The sequence below is a fragment of the Marmota marmota genome, unplaced genomic scaffold, assembly GCF_001458135.2.
Source record: "Marmota marmota marmota unplaced genomic scaffold, marMar, whole genome shotgun sequence".
NCBI classification, from domain to species: domain Eukaryota; kingdom Metazoa; phylum Chordata; class Mammalia; order Rodentia; family Sciuridae; genus Marmota; species Marmota marmota.
In genome coordinates, this window is record NW_026000102.1 from 7,424,606 (window position 1) to 7,441,479 (window position 16,874).

The following is a 16,874-nucleotide window of genomic DNA, read 5'->3' on the forward strand; positions in this document are numbered from 1 at the left end:
CCTGAGGGCGCTGCGTGGCTTCTGCGCGCTGCACGTGGGCGACACCCACGGCGCCAAGGAGGACTTCCAGGCGGTGGTGGAGCAGGGGGCGCCGCATCCCGGCGGCTGTGTTCGGGCGCTGTGCGGCCGTGGGCTGCTGCGGGTGCTGGCCGGCAGCGCCTTCCTGGGCGCGCTGGATTATGTCACTGCGTGCCGGCTGCAGCCCGAGGAGGCGCTGATGGCCGCCAAGGCCTACGTGCCCTGGAACCAGCGCGGACTGCTGCTGACCGTGCTGCGGGAGGAAGGCCGCAGGATGCTGCTGCGCGGGTGTGGCCCCCGCCCTGCGGACGTGCCCTCCTGCAGGAGCAGAGCTGCTGAGATGGACGGCCCTGTGGCACAGGAAGGGTGAGAGCTGGCCCCGCCCAAGAGGGGGCTGCGGCTCCATTCGGGGTCTCCTGGGAGGTAGAGGGTGTTTGTTCCTGTTTACAGGTGAGTAAAGCCAGGCAGCATGTCTGGGTGGTTTCCCTGAGCATCCGGGACGATTCAGCCCCAGATCTGAGCTTAGGGTCTCAGTCTGTGAGCATCCTGCACTGTGGGCTTCCTGTCCCTAGGAAATCAGAGACTCAGACATGGAAAGGAAACAGTAAAACTCAACGTGTCAGCCCGCTGCCGGCATTTCTGTCTAGAGGTTTCTTTTTGTGCATATACAACACATCTGTGCGATGTATGTAGTTTGTAGTCTACTTTCTTGCTCCAATAGATCATGAAAGTCCTTTGTTGGTAAAAACGCCTCCAGGCATCAGTGTGGGGTCCTGAGGCTGCTGGCCAGTACTCCTTCCTTCAGCCCCGGGTCCTTTGCTCTCGGTCGTAAGGCATGGTGGGAACATCCTGTGTCCACCACATCTCCTCCTTCAGTGGAGAGTGGAGCTCCTGGTGGAGAGCAGCCCCAGGGCAGGGTCCTGGACCTCTGAGCTCCCTGCCCTGCCCACCCGGCACAGCCCCCACCCCTGCCCTGGGGCTTCCTGCACAATCCTTGCTAACGGAGCAGACACCAGCCTCTAGCTGCTCCAGTGTGCACTCTGGTGGGTCGCTGGGAGGTGGGAGAAGGCAGCGAAGTGAACAGCCTCCAGACAGGGGCCTCCAGACAGGGGCCTCGGCCCATCACTGCAGCCAACCGATGCCGGCCTCTACTCCAGGCCTCATTTGACGTGTGCTTGCACTTGCTGGTGGGGAGGAAGGGTTACCAGCAGGGTGACTTTGGCTGTGCCAATGAAGAGAGGACCTAGAACTTACCACAGCTGAGCTTCTTCCCGAGGGTCCACTCAAGTCCCAGGCTCCGGCCTCTTCTGGAGTGGAAGTTCAGGACGTTCCCATGTGGACACCAGGAACATCCCAAGTGCATCCTGCCTGCCAACAGCTCACCCTTGAGCCCAGCAGGGCCAAATTGTTAACCCACATTTTTGCAGAAAAGGAAATCCTGAGGTCTACTCAGGGTCAGTGCTACTACTGACCGTTACGTGAACTCACCCTTCCTGTGCCACAGTGCCTACCCGTGGGGTGATGGGAAGACCCGGCGGGAGGGTGAGGGCTGAGGGGCCATGCTGGAAACAGCAGCATGGACTTAGGTACAGTGTGGTGTGAGGGTCATTCCTCAGCTCCACCCTGCCCTGGCCACACAGCAGACAGTGGGCTGCGAGCTGGCCCAACCTGCTGAGCGGCTGGGCAGGGCATAGGGAAGGGGCTGGCCCACCCTGAGCCACTCTTTCCACAGGGATGCCCATGGCGTGTACCAGCTGGCCACGATGCTGATGGAGCTGGACGTGGAGGACGAGAACTCACAACTCCTGGCAGCCGATGCCCTTTACCGCCTGGGCCGCCTGGACGATGCCCACAAATCTCTGCTGGTGGCCCTCTCCCGGAGACCCCAGGCAACCCCCGTGCTGGCACGGCTGGCCCTGCTACAGCTGCGTAGGGGCTTCTCTTACGATGCCAACCAGGTGAGAAGGCTCAGGTGCACTACTGCAGGGCAGGTGGAAATGGGCACAGCTCTGCGGAGGGCAGCAGGCCTCCTGTGGACCCCGCTCAGCACCTACAGCCTGAAAACCTTGTTCATCCCCAGCTCTGCTTCCTGCAGCCCCTCTTACCTCTCTGACATCAGTCTGTTCATCTATGCCCTGGTCCTGCAGGTTGTCTTGGTAATTAGCTGGAACAGGTACCCTGAGGCCTGGCAGGTTGGCTTTGGCTGTGGTTATGAAGAAAGGACCTAGAACTTATCACAGCTGAGCTTCTCCCCGAGGGTCCCACACAGGCTAAGCTTGGACATGGTCCTGTTGAGGTGGAGGGGCAGGGAAGGGACCCAGGCCTTCAGCCCCTGCCTGCCTTCCTGCCTCCAAGACCCCTCTGCTCCTGGGGTGGCAGAGCCTCTCCTGCCTCCCTGTTGTGGAGGCTCCTGCTTGGGCCAGAGGCAGCTGGTGATGTTGAGGAGGGCCTCAAACTCTGGAGTCCAGGAGGAGGCACCTGCCAGCCGCTTTCTGCTCCTGTGCTAGTTTGGAATCCTGACCCCCTTGCCCTGGGCAGAGAGTAGGAGGGAGGGACACCCTGGAACTTGCTATCCTTCCACCCTGCCCTGGGGCCAGTGTCTGCACCAGAGGCCAGAAGGGGGCAGTATTGGGTCTCCTCGGGCAGAGCCCCGGAGGGAGAGGTTGTGTCTGCCTGGGGTTTTGCACTGCCCAGAGCACAGCTGACCCTGCCTGGCCCGCCCTGGATTCTTCTCCACACCTTTGGAGTGGCTCCCTGAGCCTCTGATGGCTCGAAACCCCTTCCTGGTCAGGCCTCCTCCAGGAGGCTCATAGAGGTGGGCTCTCCCTCCATGGTCAGAGGAGGTCCAGGCTCAGGCACGTGAGGGCTCCACCCTGCCCTGGCCACACGGCCGACAGGGGGCTGCGAGTGCAGCTGGAGCCCCCTCGTTCCTCTCACCCTGGCCCTGTGGTCCAGCTGGGGACCAGACCCTGCGTCGGGGAGCCCCGCCCCTACCAGATGGGGAGACAGGCAGAGAGGCCCCTGGGCTGGAGGAGACGGGGCCTGGTGGGCAGGGCATGCTGGCCATGGGGCAGTGAACAGGAGCCAGAGGCAGGCGGTGGTGGCAGCGACTCTCTCGGGCCCCAGCAGCTGGTGAAGAAGGTGGTCCACTCTGGGGACACAGCCTGCCTGCAGCCCACCCTGGACGTCTTTCGTCACGAGGACCGGCTGCTGCTGCAAAGCCACTGCCACACACGGGCCCTGAGCATCCTGCGAGCGAAGCCGAGCGGGGTGGACAGGGAGGCCCACACCAGGGAGGCCATCGCCTACCTCTCTCTGGCCATCTTCGCTGCGGGTAGGAGAACCCTTCCTGCCCAGGGGTCCAATCCTGTGCCAGCTACACGGGGGACACGGGGCTGAGGACAGCTTGCTTCCCAGGTCCATGGGCCCTGGGAGCCCCTGTGGGATGGACAGTGGGGCCGCTCACTGAGAACATGCCACGGCCCAGGAAGGGTCTGGGCCAGCTGGGGCCTGAGCTGTGCCCTGCCTGGCTCCTGGGCTGCTGTCCATGCTGTCTCGGCCCCGGGGTGAACAGACCCGAGATGCTGGCTCCCCTGAGACCTCCCAGAAACAGTGCCTGAGGCTTCAGGTGCCCACACAGTCTCCAGGAGGCCAAGCTGCCTACCCGGGGGCTAGGCACGGGGATGCTGCTGCCCTGCATTGGCCCCAGGTATAGGCAGGCCCTGTGCGTCTTAGAGTGGGGTGTTCGGTGCTGTGTGGGGCACGAGGCTCAGAGGAGGGAGGGTCTCTCTCAGGCTCACGGCAGGCTCCTGGGTGCAGGGCGCTGGTACAGACCCACGGTCAGACTGCAGGGGCTTCCGCCTGCCCTCGAGCAGGTGCCGGCAAGCCTGCGTTGAGGCGCCTGTGACGGCGGGGAAGGGACAGGCTGAGAGCAGCCTCAGGCCCAAGTCGCTCTCCCCTGCATCTGGCGCTGGACAGACACCCAGAAGTGGGTGGTGGTGGTTCCTCTCTGGGGAGGGCNAGAGCCTCACACCCTCCCCAGCCACCCCGGGAATCCCCGTCCCCCTCGCCTGGCCTCACTTCAGAGACAGGGCAGTGCCCCTGCCTCTTCAAGGTCCCTCAGTGTCCACCAGTCCTCCCAGATGCCGCCCTCCTAGAAGGCTCCCTCCCCCTGCTGCCCGTGACCTGCCCGGCCCTGCTGCCCAGTGGAGTGTGAGCTCCCCACAGTGGACCCCCCAGTCTGGGCACCAGGAGGGACACTGGACAAGTGGCCAGCCACAGCCATGTCCTAACCATGCCCACTTCCTACAGGGACGGAGGCCAGTGAGTCCCTACTCGTCCGAGCCCGCTGCTATGGGCTCCTCGGCCAGAAGAAGACCGCTGTGTTTGACTTCAACTCCGTGCTGCGGGCCAGGCCGGGGAATGTGCAGGCTCTGTGTGGACGGGCCCTCGTGTACCTGGCCCTGGACCAGCTGCAGGTGCCGGGCCACTCTCCCCTCTGGGGCCGGGCAGGTGGGGCAGGGAGGCCAGGGCAGTGCCTTCCTCCTGCACCCAAGGAGTGCCAGCAGGGCCAGGTGTCATGAGCCGTGACGTGCCATCAGAACCCCCTCCTCCTCACCTGCACTGCAGGCCGCAGGAGCCGCACCCCACAGGTCCACCTCCAGGGAGCCCCACTCTTCCACGACTCCTGCACGGACACGTGTGCAAGCCCTAAGGGTTGGTGGAGCCTCCCCAGCTTAAAATAGTTCCATAACGGCTGCAGGTGTCCCTCTACAGGGGCATAGGCCACGAGGGGTCCCCTCCACTGCACAGTCTGCTGCACAGAGCCCCGTGTTAAAAAGGATTTACAGGACGGGTGCAGAAGGAGTAAGTCCTGTCTGCCGTGGGTGCAGCCAGCAGAGCCCTTGGAACTTTGATCTGACCTAAATTACCTGCTTTTTAGGAGAGAAATGATATACTTAAGACCTTCTGCAGAAACTGCTCCAATTCAGGATAAAATGTTGGGAGCCAGGCGGACAGGAGGAGAGGTCTGGCTCACACCAGCAGCCGTGTGCTGGAAGACAGTTTCTGCTTGTTGCTTTGTGGACACTCCTTGTTTGCACACTCCCTGTGTGTGCGGAAGGGCACCCTCTGGGGTCTGCTCCTGGGCAGGGGTGTTGGGTCCAGGGTCCGATAGGCAGCCTCAGGCCGATTGCTCTGCCTCTCGCGCCCAGTTTGCCCTCTGTAGAAGTGGGGAGCTAAGGAATCACCAGGGGCTCAGGAAGCACTCGGGGATGGATGGAGATGAAATCACAGTACACCAGACACACGGGACAACGCAGGCAGGACCAAGGGACGTTCACGGCCACAGCGTGCACATTACAAGACAAAGATCCCAAGTCACCAATCCTACGATTTAGGGAACACTGAACCCAAAGCAGGCAGAAACAAAGAAAGGAGGAAGGTTAGAGATAAAGTTAAGACTAGAGAAACAATGGAGAAAATCGATGGAAACCAAAGTCGATCCCTCAGAAAAGTCAAAGCGGACAAACCATTAGCTGGATGGACTTAAAAAGAGAAGAGACTGTAGTCCCAGCGACTCAGGAGGGTGGCAAGTTCAGGGCCAGGCTCAGCAGCTTAGCAAGGCCCTGTCTCAAATAAAAATAAAAAATTTTAAAGGGCTGGGGATTCGGCTCAGTGGTAAGAGCCCTTGGGTTCAATCCCTGGTACGAGAGAGAACTCGGATCTCTAAGCCCAGCACTGAGGTGGGTCATGAGCACCAGTCCTACAGGAGGGAGCCAGGAGGAGCTGCTCGGCAGGACAGCCGACAAGCAGGTGGACAGAGCAAGAGGGTCAGGAAGAAACTGAAAAGCCTAGGGACACCCAGGGATACTGACGAGGCTGGGCCAGTCGCCGGACGAGTGTGCAAGGCCCCCGGGCCTGTGCGGCCCCCGGGGAGTCTCTGAACAGTCAGAGACTCAACACCAACTCTTCTCAACTTTTCAAAAAAAACAAAGAAGAAGAGGGAGAAGTTCCTAAGTCACCCAGAGGCCAGCGACACCCAACCCCAAGACCAGGCCCACAGTACGGGAAAACCCGAGGAGTGCCCTGACGGACACCAGTGTCAGCGTCCTCAGTAGAACAGCAGAAAGTCAGCCGTGTGCCAGGAGGTCACACACGACCGGCATGTGAGGAGGTCCCACATGCAGTCCCCCCCAGGGTCCCCGCATTAGCAGAACACAGGAAGCAGGAGGTGACCCACGGAGCAGGAGCAGTACAGGACGGAATCCAGCCGCTTGTGTTGAAAACTGCCAGCAGAGCAAGGTGGAAGGAAGGACCTCGGCGTGACCAGAGCCCGTGTGGGAGCCCACAGCGGACGTCTCACCAGACGGAGGGCTTTCCTCAAGGGGAGCGGCAGCAAGGCCACCTCCACCCCGCCCAGCGCTGACACTCAGGTCAGCTGCCGAGAGGGAGGAGTCCCCCAGAATCTACCAGCAGTCACAGGATTCAGGAAAACGGCAGGCCACCAGGTGGACCCACGGACCCCAGAGTGATTCACACTGACGGCACAACCTGAGAGGACATTCAGAAAGCATCTCAATGACAAGAGCATCCGATGACGAAATATTTAGGTCAACCCCTCAGGAAGTCAAGGATGCATAGGGTGGCAACTAGGACACATGGCCAAAAGAAAGTGACAGATCAGATCAGAGTGTTTCACGTTGTCACCGAGTCTGTGTCACCCTGTAGGCAGGAGCACTCAGTGCAGTCCCTACCAAAATCCCCATGAGGGACTTGGGCGGGGCTCCGTGGTGGAGCGCTTGCCTAGCTCGGTGAGGCACTGGGTTCAATTCTCTGCACCACATAAAAAAAAAAAAAAAAAAGATACATAAAGATATTATGTTGCCAGGTGCGGTGACCACGCCTATTATCCCAGCAGCTCAGGAGGCTGAGACAGGAGGATTGCGAGTCCAAAGCCAGCCTCGGCAAAAGCAAGGCACTAAGCAACTCAGTAAGACCCTGTCTCTAAATAAATACAGTACAAAGTAGGGCTGGGGACATGGCTCAGTTGTTTACTGCCCCTGAGTTCAATCCCCGGGACTAAAAAAAAAAAAGATCGTGTCCATCTACAACTAAATTGTATATTTGAAAAAAATGTTTTTTTTTGGAAATAGAAAATTCCCCCCAGAATTCATATGGAGCCTCAAGGGACTCCAAATACGCAAAACAGTTTAGAAAAAGAACAAAGCTGGGGCCTTAGACCCTGCTCTCTCAGTCACGGTGAGCATCGCAGTGTGCTGCTGGCATGAGCCCCTGTGTCTGCAGGGCCAATGGAACGAGAGCCCAGAAATAACCCTCCACCCGTGTGGGCAGGCGACTTTTGGCAAGCCAAGACCAGCGGGGGAAGAAAACTATTCTCAATACACGATGCTGGGGAAACTGCATCCACATAAAATGCATCTGGACCCTCATCTCACACCATACGCAAAAAGTAACTCAAAAAGGGATAAAAAGTCCAAATGTAGTCATGCCTATCACCCCAGCAATTCAGGAGGCCGAGGCAGGAGGACGGCAAGTTTGAGGCCAGCCTCAGCAATTTAGCAAGACCCTGTCTCAAAAAATTAAGTAAATAAAAAGGGCTGAGGCTGCAGCTCAGTGATAAAGTGACCCTGGGTTCAATCCCAGGATGGAAAAAAAAAAAAAAAAAAAAAAAACAACTAACCATAAGACCTCAAACTTCAGAACTGTTAGACGGACACATGGGAAAAGGTTCACGACTTTAGATTTGGCCAGTTTCTTAGATGGACACCAAACCAGGCAACAAAAGAAAAAGTAGACCAATGAGACTTCAGGAATCCTGAGCACCGTCATGCATCAAGGCACCGAGCCTACGAGCAGGTCACCAGGCAACCCCCGGCCAGGCCTGCCACCGACGCACCAAGCAGCCCAGCTCACAGGGGCCAAGGGCTTGAACGGAACTGCCCCTAGGGCCAAGAAGCCCAGGAAAAGACGTCCAGCGTCACCGTCCTCAGGGAAACGCTCGGTAAGCTAAGGGATGCCACCATGCACCTGTCAGGAGGGTAACAGTCAAGATTCTGAAGTGACCGGTGTGGTTGGGGAAACTAGCCTTGTGGAACTGTTGGCAAGAGTGCTCAATGGCTGGGCCACCAGGAAGAAGACCATTGGTGCTGACGCTGGAGCATCACGCCTCACGGAGAGCCCTGGTGGCCACTGATGGAGGAACGGAAAAGCAGAACAGTCCACCACTTGAGGGAAAATTATTCAGCCCCCAAAAAAGGAAGGGGATTCTGACACTCACTGCAGCAGATGAGGCTTGAGGACGGGGCACTCGGTGCAGGAAGCCAGCCAGAGACGAGGCCCTGAGGGAGGCACTCCTGGGAGTCCCTGCAGTAGGCATAGTCATGGGGACAGAAGCAAGAGGAAGGACTGAGCAGGGGCCGGGCCAGGAGTCCTCCTCAGTCTGCAGGGACGCTGCGTGAGGCCTGCACTGCACATGCCCAGAGCACGGCAGAAGCAGAGGTCACCTGCGCTGGGCCCACAGCTGAGCCGTGGCCAGGGCCAGGCAGGGCTGGGGATGCTGGAGTCAGCCTGCTCTACCCAAGAGCAAAGCCACACCTGGCCAGACCAGAATGGCCCCTCCCCGGGTGACGGAAATGTCCACCAGAACAGAACCAGCACCGCCCAGCCCCAGAGCACAGGTCAAGAGCACGGGCCGCAGAGACCCAGGAAAGTGTGACGCCACCAGCAAAGCGCTGCTCAGCAGAAACAGGCCCTGGCCGGCTCCAGGCTTGGAAGGCACGGCAGGCGCCCAGAGCAGGGCCGCGAGCACGGGAAGGGGTGAGCCGGAGCCCAAGGCCCCAGCCTGGCTTAAGGGCAGTGGGAGGCCTCCAAAGAAGGGCCTGTGAGGAGGGCCCCTGAGGCCCAGTGAGGAGGCCGTGTCTAGAAGGAGTGTTCCAGGGGCCCTGAGGCCACGACCAAGCCGGCTCCACCCTGGACTCCCAGAGGAGCGGAGAGAGAGGGGCAGGCACGCTCCCAAGGAGCAGGGACAGGGACCTCGAGACAGAGAGCCCGCGAGGCCCGCGAGGTCCTTTCCGAAGGCAAAGGAAGAGGCAGCAGCTCAGGAGCGGCCGCGGGGAAAGCAGCCCCAGTTGGTGGCGTCCAGCGTCTGAGGAGGCGAATCCCGCGGTAGCCAGAGCCCTCGGAACCACCCCTGAGGCGCGCAGCTGCCCACTGCAGGAGGAGGCGCCCGCGGGCCGGTCCTCGTGGGTACCCTTGACAAGCAGACGAATGGGATCCTCTGACTGTGATGGCTCAGGAAGATGGCGCCAAAGAGCTCCAAGCCCCAGCAGGGAAGGGCCTTGGTCTGGCGCTGCCGCGGGGCGGAGCCTAGTCTCCACCACAGCAGGGGACCTCCTCCCAGATACCGCACGGCTGAGTGCCACCTGCTGGAGTGCTGGGCCAGGAGCTGGGGGGGGCTGCTGGCAGAGAATCCGCTGTGTCCCCACACCCCGGCTCTGGCAGGTCTTGCGCACCCATCCGTGGGGTGGGTGGGCCATCCCGACGGGTGACAGCCCCGCAGGGAAGAGGCACTGTTGCAGCCACTGCCAGGATTGCAGGGCTCCAACCCGGTACCCGCCAGGCCGTGGGGTACCCCACCGCCTACGGGCCGAGGGGCATGACAGGCCCGCTTCCTGGTATGAGGCCTTCCGTGGGCCCCCAGTGGGGAGTCTCCCTGCACGAGGGACCCCGAGGGGCATGCCCCCTCCAGGAACGCCGCCCAGGTACAGGGACCACCCCCCCGGGAACGTGCCCACCAAGGCCCTGGACTCATGGTGACCTCCTCCGCTCCCTGCCTGATTCCTGAAAGGCTGAACGTAGCCCTTCCATTCCCTTGTGGCCTGAGACGCGTTTGTGACCAACTCTCCAGAGTATCGTAAGGAAAAGAAAAAGAAACAGCCCTCGGGGTGCAGAAGGGGACACCATCCCTGAAGCCTGTCCCAGGAGCGTCAGAAGCCACCACCAAGAGCTCCTACACACGTGGACACGCCGTGCGGGAGGTCAGCAGCGTGGCAGGGGAGGGGACTCGCCTTCGTGGCCCGCTGCCTGTGGAGCACCTTGAGGACGTGGGATCCGCGGAGCGAATGCCGACAACAGGACAAAGGGCACAGCCCCGAGGTCAACAGAGGGACAAAAATGGGATACTGAAAATACTCAGTTAACCCCACAGATCAGGAGGGGAGACAGAGGCCCCAGGACAGGGCAACTAGGGAAAGACCGAGGAAGATGGCCCCAGGCCCCCATGCCGGCCAGGACAGGAGCAGGTGGCTTACCATCTACTCATCAAGGCCCTCCCACAAGGCCTGGCCTCCGCCTGGCCTCTGTCCTCCGGCCCTGGGCAGGGAGGCCTACATCTCAACAGCAAGCCCAACCCTCCGCTTTCCTCCCTGTGTCTTGCTGCCCCTGGGGCACCAGCCAAGCCCACCTCTGTCCCACGCCCTCGGAGGGAGCCTTCCTGTGCCCCACACCAAGCCTCCCTTCCCAGAACCCCGGGGCACTTGCCAAACTGGGCTTCTGCCCCTGGGGTGCCATGGCCCAGGCTCTCAGGAGCATATGCCCGAAACCCGCCAACTCCAGAATCACCCGCTGGGAGGGAGCTACCCAGAGAGGGTGCCACCGACCTCGGGCAGGTCGGGGGGCTGAACTTGGAGGACTGATGGGCAGGTGCAGGGTCTGGCCTCAAAAGGGGGTCAGGGCTGGTAACTGTGGGGGATGAAAGCCAGTGAGCTGGGTCCTTCAGATGCCCAACCAAAACTGGGCTGGCGCATGAGGCTGCAGCCATGGACGGCAGGGAAGGGCAGTGAGCTGGCGGGCACACCCTGTAGGACCCTGGGAGAGGACCCGAGGCCCAAGAACAGGGATGTCCCTCCCGGCTGGGATGACTCCTGAGCCAGGCTTGCAGGACGCCGTCGACTCTCCCCTTGCAGGACGCCGTCGACGACGTTATCTCTGCCCTGCGACTCGACCCAGGGACCGTGGTCCCCGAGATCCGCTCTCTGAGGCCGGAAGCTCGGGTGCCACTTACCCAGGGCCTCCACTCCCGCTGCCGGGCCCTCCTGAGCCAGACTCTGGACATGGGGGTCTCCCTTGGGGACGAGGACACCCAGGGCCTCCTGGCAGTGGGACAGGCGCTGACCAGAATCGATGCCACTCAGCCCAGCTGGCACCTCCTCCTCGTGGACACACTCCTGGTGCTGGGTACGTGTCGGCCAGGAGTGGGGGACACAGACGTCTGTCCCACACCCCTGACCTGCTCTGTTCTTCTCTGTGAAACAGAAGAGCCATGGACGGCACTGGTCCTGAGGCCCCTTCACCCCAACTCCACGGCCTCAGCGCCCTCTGGGCCCAGTCTGTGGGCGGGGCTCCCTCTCACCTGACCCTCTGGGCCCATCTGTGGGCGGGGCTCCCTCTTACCTGACCCTCTGGGCCCGTCTGTGGGCCTCTCACAAGGAACCCTCCTGCCCCACACACTCAAGCTGCATGAAGCAGGGATCCACTGTGGTCCAGAGGAGGTCAGCCCCTTCCTGGCCCATGTGTGCCGACTCCACCTCACCCTGATGCTCGCCCCTACCTGAAGGGTGCTCTTGGCGCCCGCCTTTGCCCTCCAAGGGCTTCAGGGGCTTCTCCCCACCTCCTGCTGCTCACACCCACGTGCTCTGCTCCCCTGGCCCAGCCTTGCCCGAGGGCCTCAGGAGAGAAGGCCGTCCCTGTGGTGACCTCCAGGAGGGCAGTCAGAGCCCTGCTGCTCCACCAGGGGTCATGCAGCGGGGGCAAGGGCGGGTCTGCAGGTGGGTCCATGCAGCCTGGATGTGCTCCCGGTGTGCAGCTCCCAGCCCCGTGTGCAGCTCCCAGCTCTGTCCTCGGGGCCGAGTCTGTCCCTCAACTGCCCCTGCCAGCATGGAGCAGGGAAGGCATGTCTCACAGCCTGTGCGCTCCTCGTCCCCAGCCACAGCCCCCACTGTCCTTCCTGGATCCACAGGCAGCTATGAGGAGGCCAGTGCTCCCCTGCAGGAAGCCCTGTGCTCCACACGCCCACCGGAGGCGGCCCGGGCCCGGAGAGGCCTGCTCCAGCTCAAGAAGGGAGCTGTCCCCGCCGCCGTCCAGGACCTGCAGTGTCTGGCCGAGGCGGACGCCCAGGACCTGCGTTTCCTGCTGCAGCTCCTGGCGGCCTCGGAGCGGCACAGCGTGGCCCAGGTGTGCACAGATCCCCCGGCAGCCACACTGGCCCCTCCACACAGCACGGCTGAGACCCTGGGCCACCACAGGGCACTGTCCTCTCCCCACTGCTGGGTTGGTTCCAGCTGGATGGGGTGAGGTGTGAGTAGGAGGTGCCGGGTCTTGCCCTGAAGACGGGCCTCTACCCACCTTGGCACCACAATTGCCCACCTTGGCACCGCCTTGCCCACGCACAACCCCATAGCCTCTGGGCATCTCTGCTTGGGGTGCAAAAGTACAGGTGATGGGGTGGAAAGGGGAGGACCCTCCCAGAGTTGGGCTGAGTCAGCAAGGGGCTTCCTCCAGGCCAGAAGCTCATCCCAGAGGCCAGCCCGGTCAGGGTCAGGAGGGCACCACAGGTGGGGAGGCCAGGACCACAGGCTTTGAGCTTTGGAGTCAGAGACCAAGGTCACATCCCAGCACCTGAGTGTGCTTCCCAGAGCTTCCCGAAAGGCTGGCCTGCAGCGCACCTTACTCCCCAGGTCCAGGGGAGCCGCGGAAGGCCACTGGGCCAGCGGGTTCACTGTGAAGTGTCCTGTGATTTCTGTCCCTAGCTGACTGAAGAAGCAGGGTCAGTGGAGAAGAGGAGGCAGGGGGCAGCTTCCCAGTGTGGTCCTCAGCTCAGAAAGGAAACTGCCTGGGGGCGGCAGGCCTAGCCAGCAATGACCGCCAGTCTAGCAGTCCAGAAAGGAGGGTTAAGGTGGACATGCTCACTAGCTGGCCTCTGGCCCACCCAGGTGCCCCCAGGGCCAGGGATGAGTCCAGCACACAGCAAACCCAGTGCATGGACATCCAGGGGCCTGCACCATGCTAGAGCGAGCCACAGGGAGAGCCGAGGGAGGACAGGTTGGCAGCATGTTTGGTCCCCAACCTTGACTTTGGTGCAGGGACTGCAACAAGAGGGAGCCAGTTTGTGCACAGCTGGCCCTCCCCTCCTGACCTTGGGAGGAGCTGCACCCAGGACCTGGGCTGGGCAGAGGGCAGCTCGGCTCCTGTCCTAAGGGTCCTGGCAGCTCAGCAGGTGGTGGGGCCAAGCAGCAGCCTCTGGAGGGCCCACAGAGGTGGTTCTGAAGATCACCAGAGGCCTGCCAGGAGGTGGGGCTGTAAGGCTCCCGAGGGAGGACAGGAGATGCCGGTGTCCCAGCAAGAGTGGCAGCTGAGGAGGACACTTACAGACACTGGCAGCCTGAGCTGGGCCGAGCCGATTCCAGGACAGGGAGTGGCAGGGAGGCCCTTTACCCAGGCGCTGGCCCCCTCCCAAGGCCAGCAGCCTCGGCAGGGCTGACCCTGTACTCCCTACGCCCCTGTGTGTCCTCTGCAGGCAGCAGCCCAGGAAGCCAGCACCCTCCTGGACACAGGGCACCCCAGGTGGGCGCTGGGCTACTGCTCATTGGCTGTCCTGGCTGGTGGTGGCAGGACCTGCCACCTGCGTCTACGGGCTGCCTGCCTGGCTGAGCTGCGGGAAGTTGACCGGGCACTCCAGGACCTGGACCACGTGATCCGGGAGGGAGCCGGGGACGGGGACTTGGCAAGGCGAGCCGAGGACTTCAGCTCCCGGGGCCGCCTGCTGCTGAGCCTGGGCGACGAGGAGGGCGCCACGAGGGCCTTCGCCCAGGCCCTCGAGCTGTCACCGGCCCTGGCGCAGAGCCGCCTGTGGGCGCAGCCGGGCCAGGCCCCCAGGGCCAGCATGTTCCTGCGTCTGGGCCAGTGCTGCCTGGAGGAGCAGCGCTACGGAGAGGCCCTGACGGGCCCCCAGAGTGGCCTCTTGGTGAACCCCCACCACGGCCGCCTGAGGAGGCTGAAGGCTCGAACCCAGAGGGAGACAGCCTCCGGCTGCCGGCTGCTCTGACCAGCGCTGCCCTCCCCCAGGCCCCCTCCCTGGGCACCTGCCTTTCTCACTGGGAGCGCCCCAGCTGCCTGGACCGGTGCCCTGCCACCTGCCCGGCCCTCAGGTGCCTCCCATCTTCACGGAGGTGTCAGCCTCCCACCAAGCTCGGGTCCCTTGGCAAACAGCTGGGGCTCTGGCCTCCACGCGGCCTCAGGTCTGGTCCTCCACTTGGGATCTGCAGGTTTCCCTGCTCCACCTTCACTTCCTTCCTGATTTTCCAGGGTTTCCCTCTGTGTCGCTCCCTGCCCAGCCATCCCCATCCATCGGTCAGTCTGTCCATCTGTCCACTCACTGGCTCAACAAATATTTGCATCCCCAGCTGGGGTGGGCCAGGTTCAGGAGTTCTGGAAGCCCCAGGGGTGGCAGCAGGTACCTCTGCTCCCACTGCCCTCCCGACCTGGGGCCTCCTGCCCCATCTGTTCATTGAGGACATCTCCACGGAGTGTGCATGTACCTAAATCCAGGGGGACCCCTGCAGCCCACTCCTGCTGTCCCCCAGCCCCGCAGGGATAGCCCCTACAGGCCCCGGTTCACCTCACAGGGGTCTCAGTCCGTCTTGCTTGCCTGGCACCTTGGTATGGCCTGAGTGTCCCCAGAGTTCATAAGCTGAGACCCTAAGCCCCACTGGGATGGCGCCAGGAGGTGGGTCCTGGGGGAGGTGGTGAGGTGCTGGGAACAGGGCCCTGGGGAATGGACTGATGCCCTCATTCAAACAAACACGGCCTGAAGCCCCCCACCCCTTCCCACATGAGGCCAGTGGGAAGGCAACTCTGTGAGCCAGGTCCTCCCCTGAATCTGCTGGCACCTTGACCTTGGACTCCCACCTCCAGAGCTGTGAGAAACACGTTTCACCAGTCGCTCAGCGGTAGGCTGTTTCTCATGCCTGAACATGCTGAGACACCCCTGCTCCTCTACCCACCTCCACCCTGAGAGCAGGCTGCTGGCCCCTGAGGACTAGGCGGAGTCTTGGTCCCTGTGGGGCCCCAGCCCAGGCTTTACGCGGGGAGGGGGCTGCTCCAGGCCTGAGCAGCCCACAGCCAATCTGAGACTTGGGCTGAGGACCAGGAAGCCAGCCTGTGTCCCCCAGGTCTGGGCCTGCTGCCTGGGGGCTTCTCCAGCATGTCAAGTCCACCCTCCTCCCTGGCGACCCCTGACCTGTCTCCCAGGTCCCCGGCCCCTCACTGCTCAGCTGGAGGCTGAGACAGGCCTGAATGTGCCCTCCCAGGGCCGCCCAGTTCAGCTCTTCCTCTACTCGGGACTTCTGCCCTCACACATCACTGACTCTAGACCCCCAGGGAGTCCAGGTTTCACCCCCACCAGTGACCACAGCTGGTGCAGACGACTTGGAATCCCTGTGAGGACACCCACTCAGCAAAGCCGGTGCGTCCAGGTGGCCCGCTGCCCTTTGTCCCCAGGTCTCAGTGTGAGCCCTGGAGTCTGGCGAGTCCCTGGGTACTGAGCCTTTTCCTCCTGGGCCCACCATGGTTCTTTGCACACACCCAGGGGGGTGCCATGGCCTGACCCTCGTGTGGGTCCTGAGCGGCCGGGTGGTGGTGAAGGACTAGGCAGAGCCCAGGGGACCCCTCAGCCAGTGCAGTCACCATTGCTGCCACCAGCCAGTGCAGTCACCATCGCTGCCACCAGCCAGTGCAGTCACCATCGCTGCCATCACCTAGTGCAGCGGTGCTGGGCTCCCAGGCCCTGACCCGGCTGGCGCTTCACGACCAACACGGTGACAGCTCCAGCTGTGAGAAGCCCCAGCACCGCCCTCCTGGCTCCCAATTCCCACTGCAAGGAGCTCACCCTGCAGTCAGGCCCCGGGGCGGCAGGCTAATGCCACCAGACCCTGGGACAGCAGGATGACACCACCCATCCTGGAGGGCCCTGGGTCAGCAGGCCAACACCACCCCATCCTGGAGATCCCCGGGTCAGCAGGCCAACACCACCCATCCTGGAGGGCCCCAGGTCAGCAGGTCAACACCACCCCTCCTGGAGGGCCCTGGGTCAGCAGGCCAACGCCACCCCATCCTGGAGGGCCTTGGACAGCAGGATGACGCCACCATCCTGGAGGGCTCTGGGACAGCAGGTCAACACCACCCCATCCTGGAGATCCCCGGGTCAGCAGGCCAGCACCACCCCATCCTGGAGGGCCCTGGAACAGCAGGCCAACACCACCCCATCCTGGAGATCCCCGGGTCAGCAGGCCAACACCACCCATCCTGGAGGGCCCCAGGTCAGCAGGTCAAAGTCACCCCATCCTGGAGGGCCCTGGGTCAGCAGGTCAAAGTCACCCCATCCTGGAGATCCCCGGGTCAGCAGGCCAACACCACCCCATCCTGGAAGGCCCCAGGTCAGCAGGTCAAAGTCACCCCTCCTGGAGGGCCCCGGGTCAGCAGGCCAATGCCACCATCCTGGAGGGCCCCTGGTCAGCAGGCCAACACCACCCCCATTCTGGAGGGCCCCAGGTCAGCAGGTCAAAGTCACCTTCCTGGAGGTGCCTCAGGGCCACTCTGGCACCAGTGTTTGGATCAGCAGAGCCACCGGGGAGGTGGAAAGCGTTGGTGGCTCCAGTAGCAGCAACTCACTGTGAAGGGCTGTTGGGTGGCTGTGGTCCTTGGCCTCGTGACTGGGGGAAATAAACACTGGGGATCAAGGAAGGAGTGACGGCCAAATTGAGAGACGGAGCCTGCCACTC

General features: G+C 62.4%; 1 protein-coding gene across 1 annotated transcript in view; it reads left to right on the forward strand.

Moving 5' to 3' along the window:
* Ttc34 (tetratricopeptide repeat domain 34) overlaps positions 1-16,836 on the forward strand; it is a 21,698-nt gene extending 4,862 nt beyond the window's left edge. Inside the window, exons 4-10 of the mRNA XM_048783568.1 lie at positions 1-384; positions 1,751-1,976; positions 3,145-3,352; positions 4,330-4,496; positions 11,004-11,274; positions 12,023-12,270; positions 13,613-16,836. Of these exons, the coding sequence (XP_048639525.1) occupies positions 1-384; positions 1,751-1,976; positions 3,145-3,352; positions 4,330-4,496; positions 11,004-11,274; positions 12,023-12,270; positions 13,613-14,140 (2,032 nt within the window). The 3' untranslated portion in view covers positions 14,141-16,836. The remainder of the gene's footprint in view (positions 385-1,750; positions 1,977-3,144; positions 3,353-4,329; positions 4,497-11,003; positions 11,275-12,022; positions 12,271-13,612) is intronic.
* Positions 16,837-16,874: the final 38 nt, after the last annotated feature.